Genomic DNA, 14313 nt, shown 5'->3' with positions numbered 1-14313 from the left:
CCTGATAACTCTTCATAGTAGAAAATATTTGGATACTCATAATCTAAATATTTTTGCACTGGTTAAGTTTCTGGGCATCTAACCAGTAAGACTCCAGTTTTCAGAACTGTGTGGTATAACATTGCCCACTTCTCCAGTGGTGAGCTCTTTTTGTATTATCTCACAATTCAGAGTTAATAGCGTTTTCCTGAAAACATTGAGACATTGCTTTCACTTCAGTTAGGATAATATTTTTACATATATCCCATTGTAGGACACCTGTATGATCGTATAAAGAGCAGTTCTTCAGAAATTCTGGGAGGTAGTGAAGCCATAAAAAAGTCCAAGAAGGTAAGTGAAATGAATTTTGCGTTTTGGTGTTAGGACTGAAGTACTGAAATTCCATTCTACCTTTCCTAGGTTAATCTACATCCTAGGAGTTCCTTAATGCGTTTTATAACCCCCAATATGCAAAGGGTTTAAAGTAGTAGCTCATGTTTTTACTAAGTTAGCTTTCTTCTGTTATCATTTGCCTGGTAGAAATATTTTACCCTTATTTTTTACCTGTATTTTAGATGGCTCCATTGTAAATAGCCTGAAAAGCCGGATTTTTACTTTGAATGTTTTCCATGCATACCTAATGTCTGGAACTAACCAATGTTCTTATCTTTTTCTCAAATAATAGCAGAATCTTCAATACTTTTCTGCCTTGCCACCCCTTCCTTTCCATTTTACAGCTACTGTACCGCAGTGTTTGATTTTATTCATGTCACATACTGTGCTGTTACGTGCTTTTGATACCATGTGCTTTGCTCACTGTTGCTTTTTACTTCTCAAATGTTCTCTTTGGGATCCTTATGCACCCTGAAGAACCTTTTGGAAGTTCTTTTCATAGATGTCTTTTGGTAGTTCACGCTTTCCATTTTCTGTTGTTCTCTGGGATCCTTATGCACCCTGAAGAACCTTTTGGAAGTTCTTTTCGTAGATGTCTTTTGGTAGTTCACGCTTTCCATTTTCTGTTGGCTTGACTGTATTTCTATCTAATCCTAGTTCTCGAGTGATGTATAGTATGGCTAGTTGGCTAGTATTGTACCTGTTGCAATTGCTGCTATAAGAATATTACTTTAGAGGTAGATTAGAGGTATAACTCAGGTAGAACAGTTGCCTAGTATGCTTGAGACCCCATATTCCTTTCCTAGCACTGCAAAATAAATATTATTTTTGCATAATTGTTGAGAGCTTTGTATATAACCTGTAGTTTTATCTATGCTTGTTTTTTAAATTGTCTTTGTTTGTTGTAGCATGCCTATATATGTATTTTTTTATTTTAGTTTAGTGGAAATTTATTATGACTCATGAATTTAAGAAGTCATTTAATTTATATTTTTAAAATTTGTTAACTATAAAAAATTTATTTATTTGAACATTGTACCTCCATTCAGAATATGACATAAATATTTTCTTTCTCTTATTTGTGTTTTAATATCAATTTAATATTATGTCTCTTGATACGTTGAGCAATTTACTGTTTTTTATTGACTTTATATTTCCTCTTTTGCTGAGACTGTTCTGATTTTTAGCATACCTTTTGGGTACTAATTTCAATGTTTTCTTGCATTTTAAAAAAGATTTTTCTTTTCTGTGTATGAACATTTTACCTGCATGCACCATATGCATGTATTGTCCATGGAGGCTAGAAGAGGCCCCAGAGTCCCTGGAACTGGTTAACAGAGGATTGGGAGCCTGTATGGGTGCTGGGAATTGAACCCTGGCCCTCTGAAGGAATAGCACATGTTCTTGAGTGCTGAGCCATCTCTCCAATCCCATTTCTTTAAAGATTTATTTCTTTGTATTTCATGTATTTTGCATGCATGCCGGTCTCTGAAACACTTGTTTTCAGTGCCCTCAGAAACTAGAACATAGCATCACACCCATTGGACTGAAGTTATAGACTTTTAGCTACTATTTGTTTTGTAAGAACAACAAATGCTTCTTCGCCATCCCTCCAGTCTTTTTTCTCCTTTAATGTTAAGTGAATTTATGTTTATTCTACTTCAAAATTGTTATATTTTCTGCTTTAAATAAGTCAGTCATGCTCATTTTCTATTTTTTTGCTTCGCAATTTTAATGTCAGCCATCCTCCAAAGCCAAAAATCTATGTGTTGCTTTGGCTCAGTTACTAATAATAGTGATTTATTTCTGTATGTGTTTTGAAATTCGGATTGAATGCATGTTCAATCAGGACAATTGCATGTAAATCCCAAGCCCAGCTAAATGTCAGTCCATCCATAGAGAATTCTGATTCGCCTGTCTGTTAGATCTGAAACGGTTTTAGGCTAATGTCTCTTTTAAGGGTTCCCTGCCCACATTGGTCACACAAACTTCAAGCTTACCTCAGCAAAACATGTTTGTTGTCATTCAAAAGCCAAGTGGCATATGCTGTTTAGTTTTCTCCTGCTCTTTCTATGTGGACTTCCGTAAACAGTCCTTTAAGAAGTCCCACATCATGAGAGGGTTGACTCTGTCCAATCTCCTACATTTCATGAACTCAGAGCTCTTAAAATCCCAGGAGCTAGGCTAAAAAGTTTCCAAATGCTCACCCCTGAAGTTTGCTCTTCCTTTTTTAAAGGCCCACAGGGATTGTCTTTAAATTTTTGAGAAATTACCTACATATTAGAAAGTTACACTTTCCTAACTTAGTGAGTTTTTCAAGATGGGTACCCTTCAGTATAGCAAGTAAAGGGGTACCTCCATTTTAATCCATAAACCTCCTGCTAGAAGTCTTTATAGATTGCATTTTACTCGGTTAACTCCATCTCTAAGATTAAAAGAAAATTACTATTATTAGCTTCATTTTGATTTCTAAAAGAGGTGCATACAGCCTCGTAAAATGTTCATTTCTTGTGGTTTTCCTAGTTTTGACATCTTGTCAAAAGCATTATTTTATGATAGCTCTTTGAAAGATACTGATTTCTTCCAGAATAAATCTTCAAAGGTCCTAAGTCAGATGACACCTTTGTCCTCAGAAGACGGTCTTCCCGGCTGTCTCCTGCACATGACCCCATAGGCAATACCCTTGTTATTATATTGGCCTTTCCTCCAAGCTGCCTTAGTTTTCCAATGTTGGCCCTACAAACCTCAGTCCTCAAGGACAGCTTGCCACATCTGCCTGCCTCTCACTCATTGCCCCTCATCAGCCTTTCTTAAACACCCTTCTGTGTCTGCCAAGGATCCCTGGTATTTTTATCTGTCATCTATATTCTGCATGTCCCAGTGCTGGCATCCCAGAGCAGCCCCTCCGGCCCTCCCACTGATGACTCGGCCCTACAAGCATCACACAGCCTTCATTTGGCAAGCCTAACAGTGTCTGGGAGCTGCTGGTCTCAGGATTATGGAGGTATGCCCTCCTTTTCTAGAATATCACAGCAGAAATGATTTGTAGTTAAGGGACACCAGTGATAACAGAAGTCCCCAAATGATCCAGTCTTCTTACATTAAATGTTAACACTGAGTGATTTCACCCTTGAAGAACCATGATGGTATGTTTTGGAGATATTGTTAGTGTTGAAAGGTATATCCTGAAAGGTCTGATTTTTGTCATCGTGGCTTTCTGATAAAAGGGGAAATTTTGTATATAGATACTAAGGACATATTGTTGTATATGTATGTACCTTAAAATGTGATTAATTCATGCTCATACCTGTTAATAATTATATCCCTGTGTGCTTTCTGAATACTTCACTTACTGAAATGAATTTTTTTTTGTTTGTCTGTTTTTGCTAGATTTCCTTCTTTAACCGGATGTCATTGACAGGTCAGAAAATGACGCAGAATACTAATGAACCACTCCCAGAGATAAAGCCAATAGGAGATCAAATAGCCTTACAAAGTGATAAGAAAGATGCCAACCAGAATCACATGGGTCATAATCTTCGGAATAGTGCAACACCAAATATGGAGGGAAAGTCCAAATCCTGTACAATACTATAAATGTATGTTTATGTTTCCATGGTCACCGAACACATTTGTTCTTCATACTTGAAAAATGTTATGACTTCTGAAGGAAATTTCCTAATAACACTGTTTTAAAAAGATAAAAATCTATGTTTGGCTTGGTTTGAACAGTATGAATAGTTTTCATATTTATTTATCTTAATATTCTTAACAAGCAGTTTCCAAAATATTGTACCTCCAACCCTCCTTGAAGTGTTCTGGCCTTAACTGTTCAGTGTTGCATAAAACAATATATTTTTGTATTTGAAAATGGAATGAAGATATTTCATAGTTTTGCTAACATAGTTACCATTCTTTGTAATTTTCTAAGACAATGTTTACGATCTTACAACACTGGAACAGTTTTGAATATATTTGCAACATTTTCAAGCAGGCAAAATTGTGATGAACTTGTTTCAATAAATTATAACTGGTCGTTTCTGCTGTTAATATGGAGAAGGTACTTGGAATTATCAACAAGGGTCAAAAAATCTAATTTTGAAAATAAAAGGAGGAGGCTGGAGAGATGGGGCATTTGGGGATCTTACACAGGACTTCAGTTTAGTTTCCAGCCCCCGCCCCCGCCCCCGCCAACGTGGGGCTCACAACTGTCTTTAAGTTTAGTTCCAGGGGATCTGATGCCCTCTTCTGATCCCTGCAGGTACCAGGCAGGCACATGGTACACAGACATACTTGTAAGAAAGTTATCTTAAAAATTAAATCTAGCCGGGCGGTGGTGGCACACGCCTTTAATCGCAGCACTTGGGAGGCAGAGGCAGGCAGATCTCTGTGAGTTCGAGGCCAGCCTGGTCTAGAAGAGCTAGTTCCAGGACAGGAACCAAAAAAGCTATGGAGAAACCCTGTCTCGAAAAAAAAAATAATAATAATAAATCTAGTTTTTTAATCAAAAGGCACAAATATCTTTAACCCTTAACAAAGATGTGTATCATCTAGAAAATTTGACCAGTTTTTACCCTGAGACCCCCAGTGAGGCTTGCTCATTTCAGCTGTCTCTGGCCACTAATGGCTGCCTTGTGACCTGAGCAGCACACAGCGCAGTGATGTTAAAGCTACAGACCCGCTCTGACAGCGACGAATGAACCCCTTTTCCCATCCTCCCTGTCGCTTCCCCATCCTTCCTTGTAAAGGAAACTTGCCACTCTTCAGCAGTGACCAGTGTGCCATTTAAGCAAAGGAAACAGAACCCCATCTTTGTATTTTTATGTACAGGGTAAAAAAGTGTTAATCCAGAGCGAATATGCCTTATAAAATCTTAAAAAATAGTTTTGTGAGTGGATATTACACTTCATAGATATTTTACAAAAGACAAATACAATTTCAAAACTTTGGTTGTTGAAGCTGCAGTGCCAATATGATATTGTAAAAGTATCTGAAACAAACTGTAGGAACTGAGTGGAAGAAAAACTCAGAAATGGTACTAAGACATGCTATTTATAGTAGGTAGACTTCTAAAGTGACCCCTGAGATTCATGTTGGTGCCGGATCCCCTGAATAATCCCTTCCCACTGAATATAGCTGTCACTTCCTCCCTTGTGTTATCAGGTTTCTTAGAAAGATTTTGCAGATGTAATGAAAATTCATAGTCACTTGACATTAAGTTAGACTTTCAAAAGGAGTTCATCACAGATGGCCCTGACCGAAGCAGGTGAACGTCATCAAAGAGTCTTGAGTGGTCAAACATAGAAGCAGTCAGAACAGTTCAAAACAGCAGAGATCCTGTTGTCCTAGAAAACACAGACTGCCGTATTTATGGAGAACACCTTATACCAGAGGCAATGGGACAGTGTCGAGGGTCTGAGGGCTTGCCATTCTGCAACAGCTGGGAACTGAATTCTGCCCACAACCACTGAGCCTAGGAGAGGAGCATAGCTCTCAGATTTGATCCTAGCACTGGCTGGCACATTGACTGCAGCCTTTGGAGACTGAGCACAAGACCCAGTGGAGCAGGGCTCACACTCCTCACCACCAAAAATCCTGAAACCACGAGCATATGGAAGGAGTTTTTAGCTACTCAATTTATGGTGGCTGTCTTTAAGTTTTTATAACAATTTCTCTCTCCCTCTCCTCCCTCCTCTCTCTCTCTCTCTCTCTCTCTCTCTCTCTCTCTCTGTGTGTGTGTGTGTGTGTGTGTGTGTGTGTGTAAACTTAGAAAGGGCTAAACCATAGTTACATACCAAATTTGGTCAGTCGACTTGAGATCTCTGGTTGGTTTTCTGCTTTTCTCTGTTTTAAGTGAAGTGCATTGCTTTGGTAAGAAAATAAGTTTACAGGGAAATCATGTTGAAATAATTAGGCCTTAGATTTATCTTAGATATAATAATCACGAATTTGAAATTAAGTTTGAATCAGGAAATTATAATTTAATAGCTAACTAGAAAAAGTATGATTTACCTGCAGTAATTTCAGATTTTTCAATGCATAAAATATAGTGAGTTCCAGGCCAGTCAGGACTATATAAAGTGATTTCCTGCCTCCAGACCAAAGAAAAGAAAACAAAGGTAGATGGTTTACCCATAAAGACTCACCAATGTGATTGCCAAAATGGGAACTGAGCAAGGATGACACCAATGAATATGCCGAACTGTACAGGGGGAAAATGTCAGGAGGCCTCAACTCGACACACAATACTATACACAACTGAGGAAAGCTGGGAGAAGAGGTGACCTTTCCCAGGGAAGAGCACACCAAACGGTTGATTAGTGCCAGAGTCAGCCCTGAAAACATACATACAAGTAACACTGTACAGACTGAGCAGTTTATACTTAGAAATATGTATACCTATTCATATACATACATGCATGCAATAACAATTCATGAAAAGAGGGGCCATGAATTTGAAGGGGAGTGGGGAGGGTTCTTTGGGAGAGTTTAGAGGGGGAAGAGGGAAGGAAGAACTATTATAATTAAATTATGATCTCAAAAAATGAAATTTTTTAAAATCAGGAAAATGTAATGGCATTTAAATGTGTTGAAACAACAGCTAAATTAGAATTCTATAGGCAGAAAATTTGTTTCATAAATGTGAATAGAGATATTTCAAGATAAAAGGTGAGATTTATCTCTAGCCGGTTCACACTAAAGTGATAGTAGACATTCTTGTGCTCCTAAGGCAATAGCTCCTAGTCAGGAGGAGTATTCCCCTTCCCCAGAGGAGAGCTAGCAGCCCCTGGAGACACTTGGTTGACAGAGGTCAGAGAAGGCAGAGAGAAGATGCTCAGCATCTGCTTAGTACTGGTGGGAATGCTGCAAAGCAGCCCCCTCCAAACTCAGTTCCCTCTAGCACATCTATAATATTGACATTTCCAGTAGCCTGTCCCAGGGAAAGCAAGTTAGGGTACCACAGAAAACATCTAAGTATTTTATAGCAGCTTCATTCACAATCCCTGGACACAGAACGAACTCAAGAACCTTCAATGGGGACTAGAAATCAAACGGTAGGAGGTCTGTAGAAGGTAATACTTCACTATAAAAAGACATGCACTCTAGACATGTGCTCCCACCCATCCACAGGAATATGAGACATATCTTCACAACTTCCCTATTGTATGCTTCTGTTTCTGTGGCGTTATCCCAAACACAAAACTGTAGCAATGAGAAACAAATTCGTGATCAAAGCAGGCTTAAGGATGTGACTTCAAAGAGCACTGGCCAGTATTTTGGAGAAACTGGCCCCCATTCTTACCTGGCTGGTTACTGTATGAAACTAAAATGTGTGCAGTTCATAAAACTATTAAAGCTAAACTGTTTCATTGGATTGCATGTTGGTTTAAAAATCTGTAAAACGAGTACACCTTAAATAACCCAGTTCAATAACGTTAATCAAATGGATCCAAAGCAATGAGGTAAGAGCCATAAAACTCAAGGGAGGGACAAACATGTATGCCTTGCTTGATTCTCATCCAGTAGGTCAAATGGAGCCATTTGGGGAATATGCACTTTTCATGAGCTTCTTATGATGCAGCAACATGAACAGAGAATCACCATGCTTTTGCAGAATGTTGTATCTCACAAGCTGACTCCTACTAGTAATAGACATGACATTTCTGTCCATGAGAAACAATTGTTGCATTAATGTATATTGTTTGGAGGCTGTAACAAAGTATTTTCAAAGCTGAGTTGTTTATCATTATAAAGTTTAAAATGTGAGATGTCATAATTCACCAAAGATAAGAGCATGGCCTTGTCATTCAGGAACCTGGATTCTGATCATCCAGTAATTTGGGCATTTTCAGTTGTTTTAACCTACAGGCCTGGAAGTAGCATGTGTACTTTTCTCCACATTCCACTGGAAATGTGCCCAACATTCTGCATGGAAAATTAGAAAATTTAGGCTAATTTGTGAGTTTAGGAAGACAAGAAATTTGTCATAATTAAATATTCTTATTCTATGTGCCAATAAGAATTGAATCCGTGTGCTTTCACAATAAGCTGAATAAAGTAATGCAAAATTATATTCTTTATATAAACTTTTATGATATAAGCTTCATTTTAAATGACAAAACAAAAACTACTTAATTTCCAAGGCATAATTGTGGCATAACAATAGTGGTGGTTTCCTCAAATTTGATTCTGAGATTTCTCTGGAGAATGGCTATAGACTTAGTCCCACCCTCAAATGAAGATGGCCATGGTTGTGTACAGTGTGCCTTTTACTGGATACTTCCTGTTTGACCATGAACACATGAACACATGTGTGTATACTAGTAGACATTATCATTATTATTATCATTCATATGTTATTCATAGCAGTATAACCCTCGCAAGTCCCCTGGCGGGTGGGAGACCCTGGCAGGTGAGAGACAGACAGATGTGCCATGCAGAGAGAGCATAGGTGTAGAGTTTATTTAATGGGTAAGGGGATTATGGAGGAAAGAGGTAAAGGAGGGGGATTGAGATCAATTTGCCTCGGCAGGAGGGGGGAGGAGATTGGGATGGGCGGAGCTTGTCTCTTAAAGGGACAGGGTACCCAGGTGACAGGGAAGGTCAGCAAAATGATAACATTTACATCTTTCTCTTATAATAAAAAGGAGGGGAATTCTTCCTGCTTATTTGTGGGCATCGAAGTCTTGGGGGACCTGAGAAAGCTGGGTACTGGTCACATCCTGGGGTAGCTGATTGCTTCACTCTGGTCCAGGATTTGGGGTGTGGAACTGTCCAGTGTCTCTTGGACCTGGCAAGGTGTTGGCAGAGCAGAGGAGGAGGTTAAAGTTAAATGAAAAGTGAACAAGAGAAAGCTGGCTTTTTGATTTGGAAGGCTGGAGAGGAGATACACTGCAGGTAGGTCTCTGTGGGTAATGAGCGCCCCAGCATAAAAGTAAGTTTTTAAAAACATAGCTGATGGCTTAAAGGTAGCTGGTGACAGGTCTGTAGTAATAGGGGGCGTCGGGGCTGCGTCCCCAGCACCCCAGCCACCCGCACGCCTAGCTTATGCCCGAAATAACAACACACAAACTACATTCATTTAAACACTGCTTGGCCCATTCTCTTCTAGGCTAATTCTCACATATTAATTTAATTTAGCCCATTTCTAATCATCTGTGTGTAGCACCCCAAGGTGCGCATACCGGGGAGATTCTAGCCTAGTCCATCCTGGGTTGGAGCTTCATCCCGGGAGCGGGGCATGGCGTCTCTCTCAGGCGTCTGCTCCTGAGAGGAGAGCTGTTGAGACTGAGCTCACTTCCTCTTCCTCCCAGTATCCTATTCTGTTTACTCCTCCCACCTATCCTCTAACCAATAAAATGCGCCAAGGCAGTTCCTTTATTAGCCAATGACCTTCCTCCATCACAGGTCATATAGCTAGGGGCAGCCAAGCCACCACTGGAGTGCGGTTGCCTGCCAGTAGGCTGCCTGCCCTGTTTGGCTAGGGGCGAGACCTCATGTGGAGAACCTGCTGCAGGCACTCTGGCTGGGGCAGAACTTCACAAGTCTGTGACTGCTCCCTTTCTTAAGCTCAAACAAAATGGCGGGTGGTTGCCCACGTGACTTAACTCTTTACATTTAACGGTCCACTGGTAGAAGTTAGAGATGTATATGGTTTTGTCAGCCTGTTTCCCATGCGTGAGGCAGAAAAATAGACAACTGGCTCAGGCCTTTATCTATTCGTCCACAAGATAATGGGGGCTGAGAAAGAGCCGTCGTCTGAGATGCACAAGGCCAAGAGGGGGATCATATCCCAAAAAGGATCCATAGATCTGAGGGGCCCTGGACCCGAAAAAATGAATGCACTGTTCAGTGTGTGCAGTACTAGAGCAGAGCCCGAGAGAACCTTGCTGGTGGGAAGAGCCTGCAGTGATCTTACCAATTGTCTCAGCTGATGGACAGAAAGTTGGAAAGTGGGCTGCTAGAAGGTCCAGGTTCAGGAGTTTCACCCACACTGCAGCAGTGGCAGAAACAGTGCTCCATGAAAGGAAGAGTGACAGATTCCTCCCCCACGAGGGAGAAGGCGCTGCACTGGCAGCAGCGGCACAGAGTGATTACATACTGAAACGAAAGGCAGATAGACAAACATTGGAAAAAGTAGGCTGCAATTTCAACTAATAACTACTGGCAAAATGTAAGCTGATGATAGGTGAGTGGGCACAAACCGAACACCTATGTCGTCACGTGGACTTGGGGGCCCAAGCAAGGGGCTTTAAGCCCCATGGGCAAGCGGTTAACCAGTACTGAGCCATTTTTCCGTGGGAAACCACTGCTGAGCAATTGAACACTCATGGAGGCATGGCCAGATGTGTGGAAGGAACCTGCCGTTTGATGTTAGGTGTAGAATTCCAGTGATGGTTAACTTGTAAAGGTGACCTTATTGAGGGGTTGCAGTTTTCAGGATCCCTAGCAGTCCTCAGCTGCAAGGGTTAGCCTGCTGAGTTCACAACACCAATGAAAGATTTTATGGTGGAGTGACCCTGGAACATCCCCTGGCGGGTGGGAGACAGACAGATATTCATTGCTTTATTCTGTATAAAATTATTTAATGGGTAAGGGGATTATGGAGATAAGTGGGGAGAGAATGGGGAAGAGGGAGGCAGTAGTTGCCTCTTCAGAGGGACAGAGGGGGTGGTGGATAGAGAAAAGAAGTGAGATTAGCTAGCCTCTGGGAGGGGGGATTGGGTAGGTGGAGCTTGTCTCTTAAAGGGACAGGGTACCCAGGTGACAGGAAAGGTCAGCAAAATGATAACAGACAGTGTAAGTCCTGGTCTCTGCCCATGGAGGCCCCGTCCCTGTGCCCACCAAACCTTAACCCCCTCCCTGGAGAAAGGTCAAGACAGCCCGCCAAAATCCACCCGACAGTGCAGGAATCCCATTAAACCTAGATATTTTTAATTTGGCTTGTTGTGATTTGGCTTGATTGGGATTTTTGCGTCAGCAGATAGCTCACGTTAGGAAAATTCCTAACAGACATAGAAAATGTTGGGGTTGGGTTTGTAGCCTGGTGAGGCACAGAACATGACAGGGTGCAGGGCACATCACCTACAGACTCTACAGAGAAGAGGGCAGCACACCCATGGATGGCCATCCAACGCATATGTTTTGCCAGCAATGAGAGAGAGAGAGAGAGAGAGAGAGAGAGAGAGAGAGAGAGAGAGAAAGGAACCTAAGGACCACAGCATTTATTAGGATCTAGGATATAATCATCAATGCAGCGTTCGCAAAGAGAATGTGATGGGTGGGGGCGAATAGACTCAGATTCTTTGGAGTCCCCCAGTGACTCCACAGTTCCTGGAGGACACATGGGTTAGCAGAGCCATTCAACCGCTGCACCTAGAGGCCTCACTAACAACAGCTGTGTAAGCAGCTGTCCGGGCCGGCCACCCTGGGAGCTTGATGAGATAGACTGGAAACTTTGGAGATTGTGGGGTCTGAAGCCTCCTAATGTGAGCCTTGATTATTTCCTAGTACTCAAGTGGAATTTTTACCTGGCAGGGTGGATTGTTTGTTTTCTAGCTGGTTTACTCCAGGGTAGTCAGTGAATAGCCAAACAGATGTGTTTCCACCCTCTTTACCTCCCACAGTGAAGAATACCCCACTCATTACTACTATAGCATGTGAAAATACCCCTAGTACAGAGCGTGGACTGTATGTCTTAGTGCATACAATAAACTGGATGTGGTTGATAGGATGAGCATCTCAGTGACACCCCAAGAAAATACTTTCAGTATGCTTTACCTTATCCTTCACTCTCTACTGAACATCATAAAGACAGTCCTTCAGCTTGTATGGGAATATTGTGAAAAACAAGTTGGGGAAAATGTTGTGAAAAACAAGGAGTGCGAACATGAGGAGAGACAGTCCTGGAAATTGACTAGGCTCTATCAAGGAGGAACGAGAATAGTAGAAATGATCTATTCTCTGATAAGAACATCCTGTGGCTTCCCTTGGCTTTAGCAGACAACATCCCCATCGGTTTGAAAGAGATTTTGTACCAGTATTCCAGGTTGAAAAGAGAATGGACAGAAAGCATGCTCCACCCCCAGTTGACAGGGTTCCTTTATCAGCTTTCCCCAGAATCGAAGAGATGACTTTTGTCATTTCTCATTGGCAAGAATGTGGTTACATTTCTACAAGGGAAGCCAAAAATGTAGTCTTTTGTCTTGAAATGAGGCAGTGACCCTAACTAAAAAATAAGGAATCCGTGTATTTATTTAGTGTCAGAGATAAAAACACTGCCTGTGCATAGACTCCACCCCTGAGCTGCGTTGCCAGACCTCTATGATTGTTATTAAACTGAAGCCTTCGGCTTACTGATCTTTCTGTGTGACATACACCTGTTATTCCAGCACTGTGGAGGCTGAGAAAGAAGGATTGTTAGTGCAAAACAAGCATCTGGGTGACATGTAAAGACCTTGTTAAAAAAAAATTCATTGGTCTGATTTTAAGTAAAAATTTAGAGAAAGAATGAGGAAGAGAAACTGTTTTTCCTATGGGGCATACTAGAAACAAGTGGACTCCTTTCAAACAACTAGTGAGTGATGGAATCCCTGATTATCATCTATCAAAGTGCTCACCCCCCAGCACATACACACATGCCCCATAGACCTTAGAAATAATCCAGATGTGAAAATAGATAGATGCAGCCTTCTAATTTGGAATATATTGAAGAGCCAGCCTCCTCCATCTTAGACTTGAACACCATCTGATAGTAAAGAAAAGTAAGTTCTGTTTGGATGGAAACATCACTCCAGTCCCTGGCATCCACATATCCAGAGTCTGGAATGTTTGAGTGGGGGCTCTACCCCAAGCCCCTTCACTAGAGCTGCCTCAGTCTGGACTCTGCCCCTGAGAATGCCCACCATCTGCAGCCCCACCCCTGAAGGTATTAAAAGTCCCTACCTTGTGGGCTCCTTAACTTCCCCTGAGGCCACCAAGGAATGCTGTGCTGAGAATAATTTCCTGGATCTATTAATTCAGTTTGATTGGCTTATTACATCAATGGTGGTGGATTCCCATTAACCTGGAAATAAACTTAATAGATTCATTCTTGTTTATGATTAAACCTCTGTTTCCCAAGGACTGACCTATGCCCCATCTGTAACCTTCACTACAAATGGTTCTGTACTGCTTGTTCCAGAATGGCAATCGTATCTTTGTTTCAAACGGTTGTTTATAGCCATCTTGCAACCCTTCCTTTGTTTCAAAGAGCTAAACGACCGCCTGTGACTGCCTTGTTAGGCCCACTTTGCAAGCACATCTTGGTTTCAGGAGTTAGGGTTGACTTGTTCTGCTCCTGTAACCTCACCTATGTTGTCTGCCAAATCCCCCATTTGGAAACCTCCTACTACAACCAATGCTGACGTCTCAAAGCCTGCCTTAGGGAGAGGCAGTCCGTGTACACGAATTAAAAACATGCTTTAAGGGCTGGAGAGGTGGCTCAGTGGTTAAGAGCACTGACTGCTCTTTCAGAGGTCCTGAGTTCAATTCCCAGCAACCACATGGTGGCTCACAGCCATCTATAATAAGACCTGGCGCCCCCTTCTGGCTTGCGGGCACACATGGGAGGAATGTTGTACACATAAAAAGTAAATAGATAGATAGATAGATAGATAGATAGATAGATAGGTATTTTAAAAAACATGCTTTAATTAATTGCTTGTTTTAATTAATTTGGCCATGATGACTTGGGTCAGTGATCTTTCTCCTCCTATCTTTTGGATTAACAATATCATGAAATCTCTCTTGTGTTTGATGAAGGAAATGGGAAAGACCTAGACATATCTATGTCAACAAAAGAGAGAATGGCCCTTGCTTAACCAGTTTCTCTCATCTAATTGTGGCTCTGTAGTAATAACCCCCTGAAAATCACTGAGTACATTAAAGAAAGAAAATACA

The 14313-nt window shown here is 41.3% G+C and overlaps 1 protein-coding gene and 1 long non-coding RNA gene across 5 annotated transcripts in view; one reads left to right on the top strand and one right to left on the bottom strand.

The window, feature by feature from the left end:
* Nucleotides 1-4224, top strand: part of Rpgr (retinitis pigmentosa GTPase regulator) — a 46785-nt gene extending 42561 nt beyond the window's left edge. For 3 of the 4 annotated variants that reach the window (XM_041644272.1, XM_041644271.1, XM_041644274.1), the window contains 2 exons: nucleotides 254-330; nucleotides 3763-4224. In XM_041644272.1, coding sequence (XP_041500206.1) covers nucleotides 254-330; nucleotides 3763-3969 — 284 coding nt within the window. In that variant the 3' untranslated portion in view covers nucleotides 3970-4224. Of the gene's footprint in view, nucleotides 1-253; nucleotides 331-3253; nucleotides 3377-3762 lie in introns of all 4 variants that reach the window. The other variant, XM_041644273.1, reaches the window with a different exon arrangement.
* Nucleotides 4225-9043: 4819 nt separating this feature from the next.
* LOC121442668 lies at nucleotides 9044-13376 on the bottom strand. Its single transcript, XR_005973582.1, has 3 exons — nucleotides 13318-13376; nucleotides 10292-10473; nucleotides 9044-9163 (listed from the first exon to the last, which is right to left on the bottom strand). It is a non-coding gene; the product is annotated as an uncharacterized LOC121442668 (long non-coding RNA).
* Nucleotides 13377-14313: the final 937 nt, after the last annotated feature.

The sequence above is a fragment of the Microtus oregoni genome, unplaced genomic scaffold (assembly GCF_018167655.1).
Source record: "Microtus oregoni isolate MIOR12 unplaced genomic scaffold, Mior012 000092F_ref0000046, whole genome shotgun sequence".
In the NCBI taxonomy this organism is placed as follows: domain Eukaryota; kingdom Metazoa; phylum Chordata; class Mammalia; order Rodentia; family Cricetidae; genus Microtus; species Microtus oregoni.
This window is presented reverse-complemented; position numbering and strand designations above follow the sequence as displayed.